The sequence below is a fragment of the Camarhynchus parvulus genome, chromosome 20 (genome assembly GCF_901933205.1).
Source record: "Camarhynchus parvulus chromosome 20, STF_HiC, whole genome shotgun sequence".
Taxonomy (NCBI): Eukaryota; Metazoa; Chordata; class Aves; order Passeriformes; family Thraupidae; genus Camarhynchus; species Camarhynchus parvulus.
This window is the reverse complement of record NC_044590.1, coordinates 6,990,102-7,014,470: the sequence shown is the minus strand read 5'-3', so window position 1 is coordinate 7,014,470 and position 24,369 is coordinate 6,990,102. Positions and strand designations below refer to the sequence as shown.

The following is a 24,369-nucleotide window of genomic DNA, read 5'->3' as shown; positions in this document are numbered from 1 at the left end:
GGGTAGCCCAAAAACCTTCCCCAGCCTGATCCTAAGTGGCTGAGCATGAGGATGAGGGCTGGCAAAGGCCACTCCATCCCCAAGGTGCTGGCACTAAGAGAAGGGGAGGGAAGACTGAGACAGCCAAGACCTATGCTGCCAGTGCAGGAGCAAAGAGAGGAGACAGCCAAGGTCAGAGGGAGCACTGCCAAAATTCACAATGAAACTGCAGGAGTGCTGGAGGGGAGAGACAGACGACTTGGAAAGAAAAGGAAGGAGGAGGGGGGGAAGGAGTCTGGGAGATGGAACAGGGTGAAGGAGCCAGACGGGGAACCAGGGATGGGAACATGTAACTCCTCAGACAAAATGATTGAACGCTGATGAGAAGGACAGCAAATGGGAGCCTTAGGCAGGCAGAAGAGGACAGCAGGAGCAGGAATGTGATGGAGCTAGACAGGCTGTGGACCTGGCTCTGCTCCCTAATACAGCTCTGTGCAGCACAGCCCAATTTTGGGGAGTGCACAGCTGTCTGGTGCCCACTGGCAGTGCTGACCCCTATCCAGCCTCACCACCGAGGTGAAGTTTCATCCCTGCCTCCTTAGCATTCACAGCATCCCATGGCAGAGCAAGAACTCACAGCCAGCACGGCTCAAGGTGACTCAGAGGTCAGAGAAAAAGCAGCCAGGCAATTCAGGAGCTGGCTGTACATCACCGAGAGATCCAGCAATTTGGGAGGACCAGAGATGCCTGGCACATCACAGCCTCCCTGCCTGTCAGTGCCAGTCCTGTGTACCCCAGACACAACATCCCAGTGCTCCCCATGGATGAGGGGGGGCTCTGATCCAGCAATCTGCTCCTGGGAGCTGCTGCCACCAGCAAGGCAGGTAGGGCTGGACTTGAGCATTGGTGCTGGGGAAGGCTGGAGCTGCACGGTGGGCATCAATGAGGGTGGTTCCCCTCTTACAGGGCACGGAGTTCTCAGACAGGTTTGGTGCCCTGGATGGGTAGTGGATACCTGCTCTGGGGCTTGTGGGAGGTTCCTCCAAGTCCCTGTTGGGGATACACCGCTCCAAGGATGATTTATAGCAAAAAATCCCTCTCCTTCCCCAAACATCTGAGCTCCAGCCCAAAGGCAGCTGGAGGGATGGAGCCCTGCTTGCCACTATGACCAGATGCAGAGCCGCACTGGGATGAGGCTCAGCACTTTCCTGCTGATAATTAAGATCTCGTTATCTTCAGCTAACACCAGGGAGACAGGGAAAACCTCAGGTGCCTTGTGATACGGCAACAGCTGATGCTCCGGGCTGTGCCTGGGAGCAACGGGAGCTTCGCTTATTCTGCCTGAATATAAAGCACGGAAAGCATGAAACAGAGGGTGAAAAACTATTTTTTTTCCTGGCTGGTGACACCTAAGTGTGCAAACACACTGTCTTCTCTCAGGGGTGGCTGGAGCTGATGCAGGTGGAGGGCTGTGCACCTTTTGCCTTTCCCACCCTGCACAGAAGGCTGACCTGAGGCTCTGCTTTTTTTTGTTTGGCTTTTTTTGTTTTCTTCTGCAAATTTCCTTCACCAGGGGAGTTTTATCAGACGTGTCTGGAGCCACGCAGGAGCTGCTCACCTGCAGAGAAAGAGATGGGGCGGTGTCTGCAAAAGGGCTCTTGGAACGTCAAGGGTGAAAGGATCGGGAGGAGAAGGGGAGGAGCGGAGAGGAGAGGGACAGATGGATGGGGAGAATGAGATTGCTCTCCACTCTCATGAACCCAAAATGAGGGGTGCGACAACGTGTTCCCGGGCACGCGTGTCTCCTGCTGGTGAGCCCCAGGAAGGAGGGGGCCGTTTACAGCGGCAGGTCCCTGCCGAGGGCTCCGTGGCAGTGCGGGGCCGTGCCGAGTGGACACGGGCCCTGCGGGGGCTCTGAGGGCGGCCCCGCTGTGGGACCCCCCCGGCGCCTTCCCGCCCTCGGCCGAGCCGCGGCTGAGGCCTGAGGAGGGTCCGCCCGCCGAGCCCCCTCGCCCGCCGAGCCCCCTCGCCCGCCGAGCCCCCTCGCCGAGCCCCCTCAGCGCCGCCTGATCCCCCTCGATCCCCGGGGCTCCTCATCCCCGCAGGGCTCCTCAGCGGCCGGCTGTGCCCCTCCATCCTTCAGGATCCCGCTAAGTCCAACACGTCCCGCCTGGCATTGCTCAGGCCCCCTGTCCCCTCAGCGTCTTGGTCACCCCATCCCCTCAGGTCCTGCTAAATCCGCAGGGCCTGGGTGGCTCCCTCAGGCACCACCAAATCCACCCTGACCCATCCTCTAAGGATCCCGCCAAATCCCCCCTACCTGCCCTCTGAGGGTCTCGGTAAATCCTTTCATTCCCTCAGTGCTCTCGGGGTTCTCCCATTCCCTCAGCACCCAGCTGGGCGAGCCCAGCCCTTCTGAATCCCACTAAATCCGCACATCCCCTCAATATCTGCCTGGGTGCCCTGTCCCCTCTGATCCCATAAATCCTCTCATCCCCTTCAGTGCCTGGTTGTGTCCCCCCATCCCCTCAGATCCACTAAATTCCCCCTTGCCCATAGCCCCCGACTGGGTCCCCCATCCCCTCAGATTCAATTAAATCCCTAATCCCACTTGCTGCCCCAGGACCCATCTCCTGTTGCAAGGGGAAGAGCTCAGGGAATTTTGTCAGGGCTGCCCTGAGACCTTTAGCCAGGCACCATGTTCTACGTCCATTTGCTCATCAACAAGCGGGGGCCACTGGCCAAAATCTGGCTGGCTGCCCACTGGGAGAAGAAGCTGACCAAGGCACACATCTTTGAGTGCAATTTAGAGGCCACTGTCCAAAAAATCCTCTCCCCAAAGGTAGGCTGTGGCATGAGGAGGGATCTCCTGCAGAGTCCTGGGGTGGAGGTGTTGGTCTCTCGTAGAGAACTTTGTTATTTCTGTGTAATATTTTAGTGTTTTTGCCAAAAATACTAACTCCTGAACAATTTTTTTTTTTTAATTTAAATCCTCACAGTTTGCTATAGCTCTGCGAACATCTGGACACTTGCTCCTGGGGGTAGTGCGGATTTACAACAGGAAAGTAAAGTACCTCTTGGCAGACTGCAATGAAGCTCTGACCAAAATGAAGACAGCCTTTCGCCCAGGTATACACAAAATTCAGCATTTTTTCATGTGTGTCCTCTCATTTTAAAAGTTAATTTTGGGCTATTTCTGTTAAATACACATTACTGACCCCAAAAGAAACTGACCATACTATCACCTACTGCTGGTCTGGCTTAATTTAGTGCCATTTCAGGTCTTTGACTCCCTTAACAGAAGCAGTATCTTAAGTGGACTTACAAGAAGATGCTTGAGTTCAGCCTCCATTGCTAGATAATTAATTTTAATTTCTGATGACACCAACAACATGTCTAACAGTGTCAGTGCCAGACCTGACAATGTGTTTTGAGCTCTAGCCATGTAGACAGGGAGAAGGGAGCTGAGATGACTGGAGCCTTTTCCAACGGGCTCTGTATTTGTCATACTTAGGCAATAAATGGGAGGCACTGTTGTCTAAAAAAAAGCCTGAGAACACCAGTGTCTTGTGCCAGTTTTAATGTGCTTTGTGACCTGGTCTGTTTGCAAAATAGTCAATAATTACTCTGTATTATTCTCAAGGATATGATCACAGAATTATAGAATCACAGAACCATTTAGGCTGGAAAAGCCCTCCAAAACCCAGTCCAACTGTTCACCCAGCACTGCCAAGGCCACCACTAAGCCATGTCCCCCAATACCACATGTCTTTCAAATCCCTCCAGGGATGGTGACTCCAGCATTACTCTGGGCAGCCTGTGCCAGGGCTTGGAAACCCTTTTAGTGAAGAAATTTTCCCTTAATATGCAACTGAAATCTGCCAGCCACAACTGGTGGCTATTTTGGAGATAGATCTTATAGCAACTTGGAGAGCATCACACAGCTCAAGAGCACACAACAGTCACCACTGCTGCAACAGAGACTTCTATTTACCTAGATAGAAGGGGGGAGAAGAATCTCAGCAGAAGTGGTAAAATGCTGAAAGAGGCTGTTCAGGAATGCTGTGAAATCTGCATCAACAGAAATAGACAAAAGTGATCTGACTTTGAAATTAACCCTGTTCTGGGCATAAGGTTGGGTTGGATGACCTTGAGAGATCCCTCCTCATATGAATTTTTCCAGGATTCCCAAGTAATTGGCAGTCTGAGTACATAATTATTTGATGCTGGGGAACAGTGTTATGGAGACAGAGCAGATGAAAGGAAAACACAGTGGTTCATTTGCAGTGCTGTGAAAGACTCTGGGCTAGACATCAGCTGGGAGAACCTTCCAGGGACTTAAAGCAGCTGCTCACCAACACAAGTACTTGCATATTTCAGGTCCTGTTGCAGCAGACTCTTTTGTATCTGTCTGTAAAAAATAGATCATCTTAAGGACATGGAAACTGAAATTCCACTTTTGGGTGCCTAAGCTTTACCATTCTGTGATTTAGAATGGCAGCAGTCCCTCCTGACAGGTTTATGGGCTTATTATACCTACTTGGGAGACAGCACTACTTTTATTTTATTGATACTTCTTTTGTTATGTTGTCTGTTTATTTCAGGGCTTCTTGACCTTCCAGAAGAGAACTTTGAGGCTGCTTATCAGTCCATTACATTACCTGAAGAATTTCATGATTTTGAAGCACCACTTCCAGATGTAAAGTAAATGCTTCCCTAGTTTTTATTCATTCTTTTAGAATTTTCAGAAGTAAAAGCTATACACTTGCTGTTATCTGATTGAGACTCAGATTGGGTTGTTTTGATTTAATAACTGAATTCTCCTAAATTCTGAGCTCTATAGCCACAGGCATTGTGCTTTGGTAGTTTTCTTCAGTCCTTTAATCAACAGACCTTCACAATGTAATAATGTCTTGAACTTAGACTTCAGGATTCTAAATTGTCTGAGTGAAGGATGCAAACAGCTTTCTGAACCTCAAGAGAAGAGATAAAAATTAGTATTAATCCTCAAAGATGTGGCCAGTAACCTCACAGTGTTGCACTGTTCCACTGGGTAGCTTCATTTTGTTTCTGCTCCATTGCTCTCTGGGGCTGGGGTGTTTTATCAGCAATAGTCAGCCTGGCTCCTGAGAAAAAGCCAGCATATTTCTCAGGCTTTTTTGACACAAAGCAGCACTAATGTAGAAAACTGATAAAAAACAGGAGACTAAGTCATGTTTCTGATGGCTCTGATGCCCCAAAGGTCCAGGACAAGAGATTTCCATTGAGGGTTGCTCTGTACCTCCTCATAAATATGATTTGATGGGATCAGTAAGGGTTTATTATTTTGTAAGTACAGCTGCAATATAATATACTTTATTCAAGTGCCTCAGTGTGCTGACTCTGTAAAGGTGCCTTTTCTACCTGCCCAAGAGTTGTGTAATTTGATTTAAAAGATGTTTCGCTAATTAGTTGCCTTCTGACAAGGGTCTGGTAGGTACCAGGGCTTGGATGGGAACAAAATCACAAAGGCCAAGTTTACTGGCAAAAGGGAGGGGAGAAATGTGGGGATAAAATTGTGATAAAATGCCAGGATTGAAGGCTGTGTAGAAACAAGTTTTCACATTCTAGCTGAATGCTCAATGAGTTTCAGTTCACTCTATATTTTTATAATATTTTTTTCATCAGGGCCATTGATGTTGCTGAACATTTTACCTTGAATCAGAGCAGAGCTGAAGAAATCACACTTACAGAGGATTATGAAAGCAGTATACTTCTCTGTGATAGAAACTTTGGTGAGAGTAGTTGAGAAAGTGGACGAATTTCATAAGGGGAAGTGTGTTTTATGTGAGCCCTTTCCATGTGTGAAAAAACTGTGATTAAAGGTCCATTTGTTTCATGCTTTTGCTGATTGGCCTATTATGCTGTCTTAGGTTTAAAATTTTGTGTAAGCAATATTATCTGGTGTCAGAGACTGAGAACCAAACCAAACATTTCCTGCTTTTACTAAATTAGATAACATTGTGTATTCTTTGTTCCATTTGAGGTATGGGATGTCTTGCAACCTTTTAAAAATTACTTGAAAAATTAGGAAATTGATACATCTGAGTTTACAAAACTCACACAGATGAGATATCAGGAATTGTGTGTTCCCTCAGACGAAGAAGCAGAAGCCCTGAGGAGACAGAGCTTCTTTGAGGGCAGTGTCCTGACAAGCAGTAACAGTCTGGTGGCAGATCCCAACTCAGCCAGCACCAGCGGAGACAAATCTGTGCTGCATGAAGATGTTTACTGCTTCCAGGATGACCATTTTGGGGATGAGGACGATGCTGCAGATATGATTGGTAGGGTTTGCCACAGGCAAAGAGAATTGGTTCCTTTCCAAATATTTTTATTCTTACAGGAAAACAGTCAAGACAGCACCAAAGCGATTGTTGTCAAACATAAATTCTGTGTTAGTTGTTGTTTTCATACATATATTTTTCCTACTTGTCACTAAGCCTATGATCACTTAGACACTGCCAAGTCAAACTGGTTTAAAGGCTGTATTCATTATTTTAGAATTAAAGGCATTAACTTTATGTTTAATGTTTAACAATTAATTTCTGTTTTCAAAGGTGAAATAGTGCAGCATTTTTTATCCTTACTGTTGTAATAACAAAGGGGGCAAAGTAGTTTCTGCATCATTATGGCTTAGAGCATTTATGTAAACCTTACAGATTGATACCTGTTAACACTATTAAGGCCATATTAATAAAAAAAAAAGGGTGGAAATCTCAAACTTGGGACTAATCCCCTCCTTTGTGTGCTGCTGCAGACAGCCGCACCACTGACGGCCATCTGCAGAAGCTGAGCTTGCTTTCTTTGCAGAGTATTAACCTCAACTAACATTAGGCTGTATCAGACTATTTCATGACTACTAAGGCTTAGAATGATTAAAACTATGTGCTTTGTATTTAAGAACTCTTGTTGAGGGATGAGCAAAATGTCCTAGATAAAGACATTCTTGATGTGGAGGAAGCACGTCCTTTGTCACAAGATCTGCCAGAGAACAGCACAGCCAGTGAGTTTGCAGTGTCTGCTCCATCTCACATAAACCCTCTGTTCCTGTGTTAATGCCTAATGTCACTCACATTCAGCTTTTTGTAGTATCCTTGTGCCTTTTTCCTTTCTTCATTTATTTTGTTTTTTTTTTTCCCTAAACTGCTTCATCCACCATTTTAGGATAATTTTATTTGATTTAGGGATTCCAAATTTGTAACTTCACATTGCTTAGAAACACCTTCATGTGACATCCTGTTGGATATGCTGTTGGTCCACCCTGCTGCTCACAGCATGATGTCCCTTTTGAGGGGGAAAGAAACCCAAATAAGGCTGTCCTGTAACAGTGAACTTTCCTAGTGTGAGCTTAAAAGGTCTTTTCCAACAGAAACAATCCTGTGCTTCTATTTCTGGCTTCATATTTCTGCAACAAATGACACTTAAGTAGCTCATAAAGGTTCTGTTAATCTTCTTTTGGTTTGATGCTGATGAAAGGATTTAAGATAGCAAAAATTTCTCAGAAATAGTTATCAAAGCTTAATTTCTTACTCCCCCATCAGAGTGTTAGTTTAAAACAGAGAATTCTGGAACAGATTTAAAGTGATAGAGTGGCTCTTGCCTCTCCTTGCTCTATTGCTGGTGCTGCTTGTTCCTTTTCTGTTGACAGAGATGTCCCTACTGCCATGCACTTGCCTGGAACTGGAAACAGATAGGGATTGAAACTAAACACCTTTGGCCCTAAACACTTTCTGTTGTGTGGGTTTTTCTCCAGATTTGTCTCTGCTATGGCCTGGTCATTCTGGGATCAGTGAAGGGAAGTGTAGAGCATGAGCGTATGAGAAGGAACTGGTGAACATAAATGAGATTATAAACAAAACCACAGTTTCCTATTTCTCGCTGTTTTTGTCTGGTAGCATTCTCTGTCGTGTGATTGAGAAATTAGCCCATATTGTAACTTTTTTTTTAATTTGGGTTATTTGCTGGGTTTTCTTGCAGTTGAGTCCAACTGTGCAGACACCACTGTTAAGGATGGGAATCACACAATGAATGAGACAATCCTTTTGTTCCAGGAAGAAGGATTTGTGCTTGAGCCAGTTGATGATACAGGTTAGAAGCTGACCCAGTTTCTGATAAATGTTTGCATTAACTAGGTTTGGTTTGCTTCTTAGTAGTGAAAATACTTGCAATATAGATTTTTCCCACCTTAGATTTCATTTGCTCCTGCTGTCAGAGTTCCTTTTTACAGTAAATATTATACAAACCCAGTGCCAGGTTATTTATCTCAGCTGCCCAAATTTGTGCTTGCAGTTTCTTCCATGTACAAGTCAAGTTTTGTTGCTTTTCAGCTCTGGTAGCATTGCAAGCTTGAAGATTCACCAGAAAAACTTTAATTGCCAGTCACACATCAGTGACTTTTATATTTAAAATCACAATCCCAAAACTTTCAAAACATTGGTTTGTGAATTTTTAACAAGATCCAAGGTGAAGAGTATTACATTTCCTCTGCAGAGGAAATCTAAATGTCCCCTATCACATTGGTGGCTGTTTATGAATAAGCAAGCTCATGTTGACAGCAATATTTACAATATTGGAATTTTCTGGCCTGCCCAAATAATATCCAGGAAGTTATGGCTATATAACTAATCTGTGCCTTTCTTTTGTGTTTACATCTTGATTAAATTGCTAAAGGATTAAACTGACAAATACAGATATTAATTATGAGGTAATGAAACCTCTTGAGGGCATCAGCAGTTCCTGGAGCACTTAACTTCCTGATGGATTAAAGACAGCTTATTCAGTCTTGTTGCTCTATTCTGTGTTTTCATTATGTTGTCCTGTACCCAGCTCTTTATTAAAAGAGTCATTTGTCTTCCACAATTAAACATAAGGGAATTTCCAATAAAAGAATACAAAGAGTGAAAACTTCATAGAAACTTTTGAAGGACTGGCCTGTGCACTTGTGCTTTGATTTTCAAGTCTAGGCAGTGTTCAGAAGGTCGGCAGCCAGGTTGAATCACTGGGCTTTTTGGTGTGCCTAATGTCCTAGGAATAGACCTTAAGACTTGTTATTAATACTTGCTTTATGTAGCTGTCACCCAGAGGAAAAAAAAGCAAAGAAAGAGGAAGCTGCTGGTGGATGTAGAGAAGGAGCTGAGCTGCCAAACCATTTACAAGCAGCTCTCCAACTACACTGACCTCCTGGCCACGCTGGACCTTGCTCCCCCTACCAAGAAAACAATGATGTGGAAGGAGTGGGGAGGTGTGGATAAACTCCTGTCCCATTCTTCACAGCCTATGATTCATGCTCAGCTGCAAAAGGTAAACATCAGTTCCTTGTGGGGTCTGTGCCACTGTGTAGGTTCCAGGATTGTTGCAGAGCTGGGATCTGACTGAGAGAGATTTTGTAGACTCTGTTTGATCTGACGTTGGAGCTGGCTGCAGGTGTGCCCTGAGCATTGCTGTGTAGTACTGGTCAGCAGACACCTGATGGTTTGCACACTCACCACTAATTGTTTCATCATCTGGGGGGGTCAGAGCCTTAAACCTTCTGCACTCCAACAAGTGAAAAATTACAAAAGGAACATGAGAGCTGATGTTTCATTTCACACACCGGTGCCTGAATGATCTTATACTGACACACAACTTTTTACTTTTCTATCCATTTCTTTTATACTTTCTCATTTGTTCTATTGTTTTCTGGTTTATTTCCTCTTTGTAATCAATTTGAGGTATCTTTTGTTTATATTTATTTAAAGGCACATCAGACAGTAGTAGTAGAATATTGCTGATGGATTTGGAAGGGTTCACTGCAGCAGTGCAGCTTCACCACTTAGAGTCCAGCTGCAGAATTACAACTTGCTCTTTAAGAAGATGAAAACTGCAGATGTTTCTTTCTTTCATCCTTCCCTACTGCTTGGCTTCAAGAAAAATTATTCAAGCTGCCCCTAAGATGTTTTTTTTTCATGGAATTCATGTCAGAGCTGCAGAAAGCTATTGCTTAAAAACAAACAAAAAAAAATTGCAGATTTTCAGAGTGACCTAATTCAAATACTGAAATTCTGGGTTGCACTCATTAACATACAGCTCATATTCATATTTTGTGTTGATGTTTGTAAATAATCTGACATGATATTCTGAAAGCAAACAAAAAATAATTATTTTCAGTTGTTTGAAAAATGCTTCAAGACTGACAGATTTAAGATGAGAGCAAATGGAATATGGAGGATGTCTGAAATGAAAGAAGTGAGAAAAGAGCAAGATACTACAGGTAATATTTTAATTCTGTTCTGCAGAATTAGCTGTTAGAGAGTATTTTCTATTCTACATTATGTTTGAAAGACACAAGAGGTGTTGGTGTGCAGTATTACACAAATTACTTCTTTGCTGTTCTTTTGTTTCTTAGAAATTAAATGAAATCCAAGTTTTTTCTTCCTTGTGGCATAAGAAGATATTTTTGGTTTCATCTTTGGTTTCTCTAATTATCTCTGAAACTGCAGATTTGGGTAATGTTGCTTGTGGGGTTTGTTTCAATATAATTGAAAAAAATTAGCTTCCCACTTATCCTAAGCTTAATCAAACTTCTCTCCAAAATTCCAAATTAATGTAAATAGTTCTACTTGTATCTGGAAGATGTGTTTGGTTAATATCAGGCAAGAGGAAGTGTTCCATTTTAGATCTTCTGAGAAGGATGTATCCACTTTCATTCCTTTGCTCTGCTGGGAACCTAACCTGTCTCAAAAATTAATTAACAAACCCACCTCCTGTGAGTCCATAAAGGTCAACTTTCAGAAAAGGAAAACCTGCCTTGGAAGGTTCTTCTTCCATTATTCTGTTGGGAATGATACTTCTTCAATATTTGCTTATTCTGGCTCTTCCTCTCAAAGACTCTGAACTTCTGTGTGATTTTTGCTTTTCAGTGGGGTTTTTTTTAAGGATGGTGATTCACAGTAATTTCCTCTTCAACCTTGGTTTTCTGTTAATACAGAGATGCTGCCAGTAGAAGAGCCAAGTTACCTGCAGGAGCCAGCTCATTCCAAGACTGGGAGAAAAATTAGAAATGATTCCTTTATGTTGACATCACAGAATGACAGAAATGAAATCAATGAGAACTGTGGTGAAATTATAGTGAGCAGTTTTCCTCAGTTTTAGAGACCTAAGTGTGCCTATTGGTTCCACTTTTTGCTAAGGTTCCATTTAAAACATGTTAAGAAATTACTCATGTTTGGAAAGGATGCTAAAAACAGGCAAGAGAGCATTACGTAGCTTGTGTGATAAAAGTTTATTTATAATTTGGTAAACTCCCACAATGAATGAATGATTAATTAAAATGTTTATTAATCAGCATAAATTACAGTTTAATCACTAAGTATACATGAGAGCTTAATATAAAATATTAAATACTGTACTGAAGAGACAAATATAATCTTTATAAAGGATAAAACTTACATTTTGTGTGTCATCTTGAGGAAATACTCAAGCAATATCTCTTCCATCTTCACTTCTGCTAAAGGGCATTCTTTAGAGAATATGAGGCTCATTAATGTTGAAAAGTGATGAAATTGGAGCTAATGGCAGCAGAAAATGTGTGCTGCATGCCTGAACTCTGCCCATAGGTTTAGATTCATCTGTAGATAAATCCTACAGCAAGGTCCTTCCCTGTATCAGGAAAGACATGGTAGAAATAGCAGCTATTAACTTATTTTGAAAAACTTTATGACAATAAATTCTTTGAGAAGAAGTGTGTAAAGAGAACTGTACTGTGTGTATAAATGGCCAGGCCTAGTGATTGTCTTCTTCATGTTCACAGGAGGATGGAGCAGCTTTCTCTGAGAGCTCAAAAAATTCCCTGGCCCAAGAAGTTGAAGCACAGAAGGTGGAGGTGCCAGAGGTGTGTGTCCTAAGCTGATGGCCCTGGCTTTTTTCAGAAGAGAACCCTGTTTCTTAAAAAAAAAAAAAATAGCATTGTGAACTTCCAGGGAGTTTTGCTTCCTGTGAGAAGGAAATAATTTCAATTCTACCCTGCTGGTTCTGAGGATGTTCAGGTACTCTGAAACCAGGGCAGTCAGCTGCAGGCTTCAGAGGTTAAACCCAAAATCCCAAGCCAAATATCTGAATATCTCTTTAAGCCCCTGTCAGTACAAATCCTGTCAGAATCCCAGTCCCACAGAGCAGTACCTGGCTGTGGAGCTGCCTCACTGGGACCATGTTCATGTTGCACCTGAGCTATCTCTGAGCACAAAGCACACAGGTCCCATTCTTTCCTTTGTTTCACACAGCCTTGTATGAGCACAGAGGTGTCAGAGCCTCCAGATTCCCTGAGTTTGGCCATCCAGATATCCAGCTCTATCTGGATTTTGAGCCAGCCTGGAACTCCTGACCTTTTTCTCATGCTGTGTGACTTTTTACAAACCCTGACTAACTTTGTTTACTTCCTCTCAAGGAGCAAACAATGACTGGGAAAGACAATGAAGAAATAAGATGGGGCAAAAGAACTCTTCGGTTACAAAAAACTTTACAGGTACCAGTGCTGGATTTTGTTATTAGATACCAAAAAGCTGGTGTTGATTTCAGCTGAACCACATTAGAAAAGCTCTTCCTTCTACTGTCCATTGTGTCTCCCCTTCTCACTTGCAGCAGATGCTTTCTCTGGTATTTCTGTGGAAAATCAGGATTCTGGGTGCTTGATGTGTGATGTTCCTTTCCACAGCTGCTGGAATTACTAGAATTTTCTGAATGCTCTTTTTTAATATATTTCAAAAGTATATTGCAAATAGTAAATAAATATTTACACCTAGGTAAGCCTTTAAAAAACAAGAGATAACTGAGCCCACAGAACTGCTCAAGGATATTTATTGTTATCAATCACAAAGCATGATGGGAGCACTCCACTGGTGTAATGGAATTCTGTGGAATTGTAGCTTTTAGTAACACACATAAGTACCAACACTATTATGGCATTAAAATGTGAAAAGTCACTTCTATAAACACAGATGGAAGATAGCCAGAGAGGTTGTGGGCTCCCCATCTCTGGAAGTGTTCATGGCCAGGTTGGATGGGGCTTGGAACAACCTTGTCTAGTTGGAGATATCCAGGATGGGGGAATGAGATGGTGTTTGAGGCATTCAGGCAGAGATATTCCCTCTATGCAGTGCTCTCTCTTTGGACTCCATGGACTCCAGTTTTACTGGTGGAGAAGCTGACCTGACTGATTTCTCATTTCCCTCCTGCAGCAGCTGAAGAGATCAGGTGTGTGTTCCTTCAGTTTTCGGGAGCTCTGCCGGAGAAACACCCGGAAAGAAGCTGCAGCCATATTTTACATCTTTCTGGTGCTGAAGAAGCAGCAGGTCCTCGAGCTGCAGCAGCCCAAGCCCTTTGCTGACCTCACAGCCACTGCTGGGCCCATGTTTGACAAGATCAGATAAACTGATCAAAATACAGCTTGGGTTGCATTTTCTAGCAAACAGTTTTCCTGGAAAAAGGATGGACTGTCTTGTCAAGCTGTGGGAGATGAGCAGAGATCCCTGCCCTCTACACCACCCAGTCATGGCTGGTGCAGGGGTCCTGCCCCAGCTGATCACTACAGGGCTTATTATTAATATTTATAGTTACATGATGAGTTATATGATAGTTACACAATATGTTAATAAAATACCACTAAAATATATATTCTACGTAAGAGATTTACATTGTGAAAGATTTTATAGAAGTCCTCAAAGGAATTTTATAAAAATCCTCAAAGGAATTTTATAAAAGTCCTTCAAAACCTTTCTCAGAGGCTACCTTTGGAGCTTAAATTATTTTTGACAAGGCTTGTGTCTGTTAATTCTCTAATACCATCAGTAAGAGTTATCTTTTTACTCTCTGTAGCAAAAAAATTTAGATTATTTAAAATTGTTCCTGTCAAAGAACATTCAATATTTCATATTTTAAGATCTAGCAGGGTACCGTCTCCAGTGCTGCTTTTGTGTGTTCAGGCAGACAGAGGTTACACTGGCCCTAGAAGAGTCCAGAAGCTGCAGGCAGAAATTCTATTTCCTAGAAACCCTGCATTGTCAGATTTCACAGAGCTTTTTAACTTGTTAACACCTTTATTCATGTGTAGACCTATTTAAAAATGGATGTTAACTGAAATATTATTAGTTCTTTGCATTTTTATCTAATTTAGGATAAATTTAATCCCTTTTACTGTCATTTTCTGAAGCTCTTGGTTTCCAGCTGCCCTCCACCTGGAGGAGGGGTGGTTGTGCCCCACTCAGCTGCTTTGGTGCTCTGGGGACATCACTGTTCCTTCATGTGGAATCAATAAAAATCAGAAGATGTTTCCTTTGCTTGTTGGTGTTTCTTTTAAAGGATCAAATCCTATGGGTTCATCTCAGGGTCAGGGACTTGGTGATTTTACTTTAAATGGGAAAGGATGGGTGATGCTGTCACCTGACCTTCAGGTGTTCACTCACCTCAGTGACACCCCTGTTTCTCTGTGCCCCGTAATGTGTGTGCTTCCTGTCCCACAGGATTCGGGGAGGTTTGTTTTTCAGGGTCTGTTTAAGGGAGTAAAAAGGCTTTAAAAGAGGTGAAACCCCAGTGTGGGGCATGGGGTGGCCACTGGCTGTGGGGGTGTTCCAGCTGAGTGTCCTTTCTGAACAGGAATATTTGATTAAATAAATATTGGGCCTTTGCTGCTGTTCTCTGAGGGGTTCATTTTCTGGGTGTAAGGAAGGGAAAAGCATCCCTGTATGATAAAAACCTCTGAGTTTCCTGCAAAAGAAGCACTATTTTGGGTGGGAATAGGAGCATGGCTCAGGCCAAGGCTGGAACCAAGGGCAGTTCATCTTTTTCTTGTAGCAGGCCTGGCACTTCCAGAGCCAGGAGCTGACCTGGGAAAAGGGTTTGGGTTTGGTGAAAACATCTCCCTCTTTCCCTGCAGCAGGCCCAGTCTCCCTGGAGTGGTGCTCCCACTCTTCAGGTCAGAGTATCCTGGGAGACCAAGCACTGCAGACTGCAGAGGGAAGGAGAAACCATTTTTCTTTCCCAAAAGCCATCAGGAATGACTCTGCATCTCACAGCAGAGCTGCTGCCTGTGCCACATGGTCAGAGCTGCTCCAGTGGCAGCGGCTGTGATAACTCATTAATTTTCCTTTCAAGGAGAGAGGCTGTGCGTTGGATTCACCGCAAAAGAGGGAAACAAAAGGCAGCTGGAGGCGGGCAGGAATAAATGGGAGGCAGGAGATATATATACACTGAAAACAGTCTGTGTGTCAGGATAAATGAGGTACAGATCATGCAGGAAATAGTGCTGGAAGAAAGACTGACATGTATTTACCAAACAGGTTTGTCAAAACTCTGGAATAACCATGGGGGCGTGACAAAGGGAGCTGGCAATGTCTGGGAAGCACAATGGGCCTGGGGTCCAGACCCAAACTGGGCGCAGGTTCTACTCTGGCTGCGAATATTTCCCACATTAACATTTCCCTCCATAAATCCGTATGTGGATCCACACAGGCTGGGTGTTTGCAGCACAGGCACATGTTCATCTCTGACGCTCCTGGTCCCCACGGGGGTGTCCGCAGCCGACCTTGGGCGCTCCTGGCCGCGGGCACGGAGCTGCCCAGGAGCCGGTGCCCTGCTGCTCCCCGCGCAGGCTGCAGGACGCGGCGCGGGGGCTCCCGAGACGTTTCCTCCGCAAATAATTTGGGAAGGTTGATCTTGACAGTTACAGCAGGAAGCGTGTGGGAAGTGCCATGAGTAACCGGGCTGTGCTGGAGAACGGGACGTGCCGTGCCGTGCCGTGCCGTGCCAGCCGTCAGCCTCATCTCCCAAGCCCGGGACAGCAGCTCGGGGTGGTTGCTGCTGCTCCTCCGCCCCAACCCCGGCGATTAGGGCTGAGCCAGAGGGATTGAAATGGGGCGCAGAATTCCGGTTTTTTAATGACTTGACTTTATGAAAGTGCGTCACTAATTAGAGGCAGGGATCTCCTCGGAGCTGTACTGCTTAAAATGAAAACTACAACACTGGGGGGACGCCAAGGGCCGGGCGGCTGCAGCGCGGGGCCGCCCCAGCTCTCCCCCTTCCCTTCCTCCTCCTCCTCCTCCTCCGGGGTTAACGCGGGGCGAGGAGCCCAGGGCCACCGGGCACACGGCACACCCGGCCCGCGGGGCTTCTCAGACAGGGAGGGACCCCAAAATCCGGCTGGTTTCTTTTTTTGAGGTGGCTGTGCCGCTCCGACAGAGGGGAGTTGCCATAGAAACGGGGGGAAACCCGGCGGGGGGAGGCACCCGCGGCGCCGTCGCTTTAAGATCGCAGAGGAGGGAGCAAATTACGCAGCTGCACGGCTCATCCCTCCCTCCCTCCCTTTTCCATCCATCCTTCCCTCCCTCCCTTCGCCATCCCTCCCTCCTCCATCCCTCCCTCATCCCTCCAGCGCTCCCGGCCGCCCCGCCGCACCCATGGAGGCCGGCGCAGGTGATGGAGGCGGGGGAGGGCGCGGGGTGCGGGGTGGGGCGGGGGGCACCGCACCGGGCACCGCACCGGGTACCCCACCGGACCCCGCGCCGCCGCCGCCGCTCACCGTCCGCTCTCTCCCTTCCCCGGCAGGTCGCTGAGCCCCCCACCCCGGCGCTGCCGCCCCCGACATCGGCGGGGCCCCGCGCAGGTGAGCGGTGCGGGGCGCGGTGCGGGGGGCGCGGTGCGGGGCCGCCGTGACTCATCCCTTTCTGGCTGCAGTCCGGGCTGGGGGGAGGCGGGGGGCGCAGCCGGGGCTGCCAGCGCCGCTCCGCATCGGGGGGCGGGAGCGGGGGGGTTCCCGGGGCACAGGGTGCTCGGGGCGGGTCACGCATCGGGCCCGCAGCACACCCGCATTGCGTGTGCCAGACCCCCGCGGCACACACCAGAGCCGTGCTGCTGCACCAGAGCCCACGGCGTGCGCTGGACCCCCGAGGCACGCACTGCACCCACGTCTGACTTACCAGACCCATATCTATGTACCCTGACCCGCACTGCAAACCCACCTGGACCCCCCACCACACCCACCGGTCCTGCTGCACAGCCCTGGAGCCGTGTGACATGCACTAGACCCACACAGCAGCGCCAGCCATGCATTGCACTCACCGAACCTGCACTGCATCCTCCAGACCCACATCTCATGCACCTGACCCATTTCACGTGCACCAGACCCTCCCTGCACGCCCCAGACCCACCTTACACCCCCCAGTCCCTCACTGCAAGCACCAGACCCTCACTGCACACCCCAGACCCACACCTCATGTACCAGACCCTCCCTGCATCCACCAGCCCCACGTCACATGGACCAGACCCACATCACATGCACCAGACCATCCCTGCACGCCCCAAACCCTCCCTGCACACCCCAAACCCACATCTCCTGCACCAGACTCTCCCTTCAAGCACCAGCCCCACGTCTGCTGCTCGTGCAGCATCCCAAAGTATCTCCGGCACCATGGGGTGTTGCAGGAGCTGGGGCTGCTCTGCAGTTGACATTTTATTATTTAATGGCTTCATGCTCCATCTCCAAGGGACACAGGAACACCCCAGCGGGTTGGTGAGCTGGGTGTTCTGTTCTCTCCTCCCCACAAGGTCAGCGCTGTGGCTGTCGCACAGAACCCACTGCTGGGTGCCTGTTCTGCTTATAAAATCCATGTTCCCACCCTGTCTGGGCAACAGGCACGTTGTGCTATGCCACAAGATGCAAATCCTGGTGTCTGGGGGGTCCCAGGGTGGGGGTCAGAGGGGCAGTGCCCGTGCTCCCATCCCGAGGTGCTGCGGCAGGCAGGAGATGTGGTGTGTGGTTAAAGTAGGCCATTCCAGCGGTGTGGAGAGCAGGGCTAATCCCCCGGCACCGCCGTCATTCCCAGCCCTCGCTCAAGGTGGATGGTGGTTAGGGGAGACCTGCTTCCGCCGAGGCTCGGAGGGGAGGCGGAGCTGTTGCACTGGAAGCTGGGTTTGTCTTCCAGGTTTTTGCCTTCGTATCTCAAAGGAGTGGGCTGTTCCTTGTGCTTCGCACAGCTCGGCTCGGCTCCTGCCAGAGCACCTCTGCAGGATGGGCTGTGCAGTGGGATGTCACCTCCATCCCACCCTGCTGACCTTCCTGGCCTGGGGTGAGACCATGGGGTCTGCATCCTGGGTGTCCCACTCCTGCTGCCATGCTGCTACAGCACTTGCCATGGAGCTCTTTTCCCATTTCCCTTTGGCTGCAGAGTCCCCAGTGAGAGCCCAGCCTTTGCCCTCTGGTCAAGCACCTTGTTTTAGCTAATGAGGGCTGGGAATTGCCACCTCCCCATTTGGAGTTGCAGCCAGGTCAGCCGGAAAAGTGATGAGCTGCATAACCCGAGCTTTCCAAATGGTGTCTGTTTTCCTGTAATCTCTGGATGTCAAGTCAGCATTTTATAACAAACAGGAGAATAAAAGGAGATGCTCCTGCCTTTTGGAATGGGATACTGCCACTCTTAGCAACATTGATTTTTCTGGTGGTGTTGCATAAACGCCCCATGGGGTTTGTCTCTGCCCTGAGCTGGATTTAGCAGTGGCTTGGGCAGTGCTGGGTTAGCAGTTGGATTTGAAGGTATTAAAGGTATTTTCCTACCTAAATGAGTCTGTGATTCCATGATCTCCCTCTGCCTGGGACCCAGGTGAAGCTTTGGGATGAACCCATCTACACTGGAACAGAGGCTCCCAGCCTCTGGAGATATTGCCACATCCTTGTAATCTTCTCGGAGCAAAAGTAAAGCAATTCCTGTATCCCAAAAATCCCCCATGGCAGGAGGAGGAGTGGACACAGTCATGGATGCTTGCCCCCAGCTGCCCAGGTGGTGCCCCAGTGCTGACCCCCTCCTGCACCAGGGCTTCTGCCAGCCCTGGCTGCTGGATCCTGCTCTTTCCCATTGCAACCCAGCTGTATCCCAGTCCCTTTTCCAGTGCAAGTAGCCCTGGCATTGCCACTGTCCAGGACCAAGGGCTCTGCCCCCCATCAGCTGCTGCTTGTTGGCCACATCCAGCACTTTGCTTATTTTTAGAGTGTGGAAAAGCAGAGCCGGTGTCAGGAAGGCAGGGTAGATCTTTGGGAGCCCTTTTTGTTCCCTGGAAAAACAAAGCTGTGGTTTCCCTGTCTGTGTTCCCTCTGCTTTTAATCTTGCCCACCCTGGGAGGCTGAAGATGTCCCAGGGGACCCATGGGGACACCGTGGTTCTCTCCCAGGTCTCTGCAGTGGGTGAAGCTGCTCTCAGACGCTCGGGCTCAGTGCCACCATCGCAAAAGATTCCTCACACAGGATGTGCCAAGGGAAGCACAGGAATCCAGCAGCAGGCAGCATGATGGGAGCCTCGACAAAGGAAGCAGTGAGCGAGAAATCCAGGGAAATGTGGCAGCTGCTGGCACAGCAGTGTTGTGCTGAGGGTTGACACTGGCAGTGAGCTGCAGGCTGTCACACCTCTCTGTTCCCTGTGGGGATGGGGTGAGCTGGCAGCAGCTGGATCCCTCTGAATCCCACAGAAGCTGAGCTTTGGAAGCTGATGGGAGCAAACTCTTGAGCCTGCAGCCATGAAGCCCTCAGAGGAGCAAGCTGAGGAACCATCAGAGGCTTCACTGGGCCAGTGATGAGGCTCTCTCCAGAGGTCCTGTGTCCGTTTCCCATGTGAGAAGCATCTAGGAAGGGCCATACCTGCCCAGCCTGGTTTGTCCATCACTGGCACAGCCAGGGGATCCAGCAAGGAGTGGGGAAGTGGCAGGATTTGAGGTGAAGAAGCATCTTCTTCTGTGGGGCAGTGATCCAGCTGAGCCTGGGGAAATCTTCCTATGGAGCACCAGGGTGAGCTCCCACTCTGCCCCTGCTCTGCCATCCATCACTGTCCCAGTGTGATCAGTAGTTCAGCAGGAGCTGGGGACCCACTGGAAGATGAGTGTCACCCCCCTGGGACAGAGGCAGTGTGGGGGAGTTATCCTGATTCTGCATCCCAGCCCTCTGTGGGGGATCTTCTTTCTCATGCTGTAGCTCCAGCTGTTTCCTTATCAAGGCCCATTGCTTTTATTTATCAGGAATTTTCCAGGCTGATTCCACTGCATGGAACAAATCCTGGTTTGTGCTGTTGGTTGTAAAAGCTCTGCCCTTCTGCTCCACACGTGCTGGAGCCTCACAGGGAGTTTTGCTGTGAGCAGCACCAGCAGCACACCGGTATTTGCAATGGGCAGTGTCCACCCTGCTCAGCCCTCAAGCTGCATTTTAGGGGATTTGCAGGGGAGCTGGAGCACAAGCAGATGGTTTGCAGGACAGTGTCTGGATTTGGTGGAAGCTGGAGTGTCAGAGCCTGGCCCATGCTGGCATTGCCAGGCAGGAAGGGCAGACACAGGGGTGCTGTGCTGAGCAGGCCCTACAGCTCCCCCAGAATGGAGACAACCAGTGCCCCCCAGGTCACCTTGCTCTTGGTCCATGGATTGCCCTGACCACCCCTGCTGTGGAGACAGGCTGAGAGAGCTGGTGGAGCTCTGATGAGACCTTAAGAGCCTCTTCCACTGCCTAAAGGGGTTCCAAGAGAGCTGGAAAGAGACTTTGGACAAGGACATGGAGTGGCAGGACAAGGGAATGGCTTCCCACTGCTAGAGGGCAGGGTTAGATGGGATATTTGGAAAAAATCTTCCCTGGGAGGGTGGTGAGGCTCTGGCACAGGTTGCCCACAGAAGCTGTGGCTGCCCCATCCTTGGAAATGTTCAAGGCCAGGTTGGACAAGGCTTGGAACAGCCTGGGACAGTGGAAGGTGTCCCTGCCCATGGCAGAGGATTGGAATGAGATGGTTTTCAAGGTCCGTTCCAACCCAAACTATTCTCTGTTTTTAACCCCCTGCTATGGGCAGGGATGCCACCCATAGACCAGGGTTCATCCTGGATTTCTCCTCACTTTCCTAGTGGGGCTCCATTGGTGCTGCAGCTACTCACCCTGGTCCATCTGAGGGAGTAATTCTGAGTGCAGATCCGTGATTTCCTCTGCCTCTGGTAGCCACATGCCACATGGGAAGGTGTGTGTTCAGCTTTGGTGCTGAATCTGCCCATCCTGCCTGTCATGGGCAGCCTCTGGGCACAGTGAGGCCTCTGGGGACACTGAAGTGTCCTTTGGGAATAATGACAATTTATTATCATGGATTAAATTCCAGACACCCTGGGTGCTGTGGGAGGCATCAAGCCTCGGTGTGGGCACCAGGCAAGTCTGCAGCAGTGGGGAGAGAGGAGGAAATGAGGTCCCCAGACATGAGGCCAAATCCAGGTGTCCCCACAGAGCCATTCCAGGCTGTGATGCTGGCAGCAGGTGCCTGGGGTGTGGTGTGGGGTGCTCTCAGGAGCCCCATTGCTGGACACACATGTGCCACCTGCAGTGCTGGCACTTGCTGGGGCACAGAGGGACCCCTGCACAGAGCAGCGTGCCATGGGAGTGACCTTGACATGAGAGGGGAAGATCCAGGTCCAGCTGAGCTGATGATGGGCACCCCTGGGATTATACCAGATACCACTGGACTGCAGGGAGAGGGTGAGGAATCAACCCTCTCAAATCTCCCTAAATCCCTGCGGGAGAGCTGTGCTGCTGGAGGTGACAGAGAATCCTGGAGGATGCTCTGCCAGCCTGAGGCCACGCACAGCTCTCGGTGGATGCTGATTCACGCTGCTGCAGTAGCAGAGCTTGCTGCCCACTTGGGAGCAGTGATCCAGCAGGACAGAACACTGCCTTTCCCAGCCCAGGTCATCTCCAGGCAAATCCATCCCAGGTGGGAGCAGCAGGTTCCCCAAATCCTTCTTGCAGTGTCCCAGGGGTGCTGGCACCCCTCTGTCATGGGGCACTGTGCCTGCTGGGGCTTGGGACTTCACAGCATCAGTGCTCTGGGATTTTTGGTGCCCTGGTTTGGGGATCAGGGAGCAGCAAATCCTGGGCAGAGGAGGGACCTGGTCTGGCCAGGGTGGGTTTTGAGGTATCGTGGAAAAAACCATAACCTGGGGTTGCAGATGTAGAAGGGTACCTTGGGGTGAGCTGGGTGTGCCCCCCTTCCTGTGCTGCCTCCCCTGTTGTCCCACTCCTGGCACTCCCTGGAGCAGGGCCAGCAGCATGGAGTGTTTCCTGTCACCCATCGATTGTCTGTTGGCAGGTCCCATCTCCTGCACTGCTCTGCCAAAATCTGAGATAAATGCTGGCATTGGGAATAGGTCTGGGGATGGGGGGGCCCCGCGCTGCCCCCATCCCCATCGGTCTCTGGCAGTCTGGGAGCACAGTGGGGATCCCAGCAGTGCCATGGGGTGCTCAGCAGGATGTGGGTGCTGAGCAGATGCTTCCCTCATTCCCTCACATCCTGTGTGAGCCCGAGGTGCTGCAGGCCTCTGGATCTGGCCTATTTATTTACAGGAAAGGAGGCTCTGTGTTTCCCTAGGGATTAGCAGCTGCTGCCTCATCATGCAGGGATCTGTTCTTCCTCACCTGATTTCACTGCTGAATGGGGGATTTGCACTTAATTAAGGAAAAGCAGGCACCCAGCCCACTGCAGGGAGAGCTCCATGGCTGGGTCAGAGCCCTTGTACATCTCTGCCCCCAGGAATGCCCTACTACAGGCACTCTGGGTCCCTGTGGCATTGCCCTGCTTCCTGACAGGGATGGGCATCTGGGAGCAGGGGGAAGTTTGTCCCGTGGTGAGAAAGGGGCTCCAGACCATGGGCAGGCACCTGCTCTGCTTCTGATCTGCCTTTTAAATTAAGAACACCCTTGCCCTGTGCCCACAGGATCCTGGTGGGACCACAGGCATGCAGCATTCTGGCATTGCTGGGCTATGGGAGACAAGTGGGAAGCCCAGCCCAGATGTGCAGGGGGTGCTGTCCTCATGTGTCCCTGTACTGGTGGCCCTGGGGACTGTACTGATGCCCTGGTGCCAGGGCTCACCCCACAGGGGCCCCATCTCATCAGGGCCATTTTCCTGCCTTCACCTGCTCTCTCTGTTGCCTTTGCCTGCAGTTCCCTGTGCCCAGGAGCCGTGGCACTGTGGCCATGTCCGTGCCGGGGAGCAGACGCGCGTCCACGGGATCACGAAGGTGAATATGCTTCAGCCTCTGGCCTCGGGACTGGACTCCAGCACCTGCAGCCGGGATGAGACGCTCCCCACGATCCCCACACCTCCACCACCAGCTGCCACTTCGCAGCACCAACCCCCAGCCCAGCTTTCGGGGGTTTGCATGGCACTGCCCGCTGCACAGCACTTCCCTGTCCGTGCATGCAGCTCCCCGAGTGCTGCACGCCCTGTCCCTCTGTCCGTCTGTGCCACAGCCAGGACCAACCCCTCCGTCCGTCCAGGCGAAGGCAGGCAGTGGTGGAGAGCACTGGGTTGGGGCAATGAAACTGGGAGGTATGTTAGCCCTTGGAAAATGTCTCCTTGAGCTGAGTGGTAAAGAGAGAAAAAGAGGGAAAAAGCATTTGTTCCCCTGGCAATGTCTCCATGACCTGGAGTGCCACTATGGAGGTGCAGGCTCAGCGTGGGCAGGGAGAACAGGCAGAGCTGCCCACGTGTAGGTGATGCTCTGGCAGATGTGGCTGGAGCTATGCTGGGACCTGCTCCCAGGGGACTCTTATGGGGCTCCCAAGGGGCTTCAAGGGGATCCCAGGGGCTCCCAAGGTCCTCAGGGTGTGAGGATGCTGTGCCAGCATCCATGGGCTGCCAGGGAAGGGGGAGCGGGTGGAGGACATCTCCCCCAGCCGTGCCTTTGTGCCCGTCGCCATGTCCGTGCGATTTTGATCCCTGCTGTTTGTTTTGTCCTTTTGTCTTGTGTGTTCTCGGTGTGGTGGTTGGCAGTCGCGGGGTTTATGGACGGAGTGGCTTTGCCTCCTTCTTTAAGTCTTCAGCGCCCTCAGCCACTCGGCCTGAGACACAGCCTCTTCTCCCTGCCTCCAGGCGCCCCTCGCCCCCCGGGAGGGACACCTACGGCACCTCCTCGCTGAGCAGCAGCAGCAATTCTGGCTCCTGCAAGGGCAGCGACAGCAGCCCCACCCCAAGGTAACCCATCACCCGTGGCCCCAGGGCGGCTGCTGGGTGCCCCCGGGCAGGGGGAGCAGTCCCCCCGTGCTGCCGGTGCCGGTGCCAGCGGGGACAAGAGCGCAGGGGCCGCTGCAGCGAGGCTGGGCGCTTGGTGGCCGGGGGAGCCGGAGCTGCCGGAGCTGCTGGTGTGTCTCCACAGACCCTCACCACCCTCCTCCTCCAAACCTCTCCGCCGCCGTTGTTGTGTCGTCTCCCTCCCTGTCCCCCCGCCTGCCACCCGGGGATCCCCCGTCCCCTTCCCTCTGTCCTGCTGTGCCTGTGGCTTGCACGCTGTACGCTGCCTCCCGCCACTCCCGCATTCCAAGGA

The 24,369-nt window shown here is 49.6% G+C and overlaps 2 protein-coding genes across 2 annotated transcripts; both read left to right on the top strand.

The window, feature by feature from the left end:
* The first annotated feature begins 2,677 nt into the window (after nt 1-2,677).
* Nucleotides 2,678-14,377, top strand: RAD21L1 (RAD21 cohesin complex component like 1). Its single transcript, XM_030963571.1, has 13 exons — nt 2,678-2,821; nt 2,979-3,108; nt 4,584-4,683; nt 5,647-5,753; nt 6,117-6,302; nt 6,920-7,021; nt 7,996-8,106; nt 9,089-9,318; nt 10,165-10,267; nt 10,985-11,124; nt 11,807-11,887; nt 12,440-12,517; nt 13,230-14,377. Exons 1-13 carry the CDS (start codon nt 2,678-2,680, stop codon nt 13,419-13,421), a joined length of 1,704 nt encoding a protein of 567 aa, XP_030819431.1. The 3' UTR covers nt 13,422-14,377.
* Nucleotides 14,378-15,737: 1,360 nt separating this feature from the next.
* On the top strand, nt 15,738-24,094 carry SNPH (syntaphilin). Its single transcript, XM_030963570.1, has 5 exons — nt 15,738-15,798; nt 16,293-16,458; nt 16,591-16,648; nt 22,988-23,064; nt 23,919-24,094. The coding sequence occupies exons 1-5, from the start codon at nt 15,738-15,740 to the stop codon at nt 24,022-24,024; spliced, it is 468 nt and encodes a 155-aa protein (XP_030819430.1). The 3' UTR covers nt 24,025-24,094.
* The last annotated feature ends 275 nt before the right edge of the window (nt 24,095-24,369 follow it).

Coding starts and splice junctions, on each gene's coding strand:
- SNPH (XM_030963570.1), top strand. CDS start 15,738: ATGAGTAACCGGGCTGTGCTGGAGAACGGGACGTGCCGTGCCGTGCCG. Junction 16,649..22,987: donor ATCGGCGGGGCCCCGCGCAG/GTGAGCGGTGCG, acceptor CTTTGCCTGCAG/TTCCCTGTGCCCAGGAGCCG. Junction 23,065..23,918: donor GCGTCCACGGGATCACGAAG/GTGAATATGCTT, acceptor CCCTGCCTCCAG/GCGCCCCTCGCCCCCCGGGA.
- RAD21L1 (XM_030963571.1), top strand. CDS start 2,678: ATGTTCTACGTCCATTTGCTCATCAACAAGCGGGGGCCACTGGCCAAA. Junction 4,684..5,646: donor GCACCACTTCCAGATGTAAA/GTAAATGCTTCC, acceptor TTTTTTCATCAG/GGCCATTGATGTTGCTGAAC. Junction 12,518..13,229: donor GGTTACAAAAAACTTTACAG/GTACCAGTGCTG, acceptor TCCCTCCTGCAG/CAGCTGAAGAGATCAGGTGT.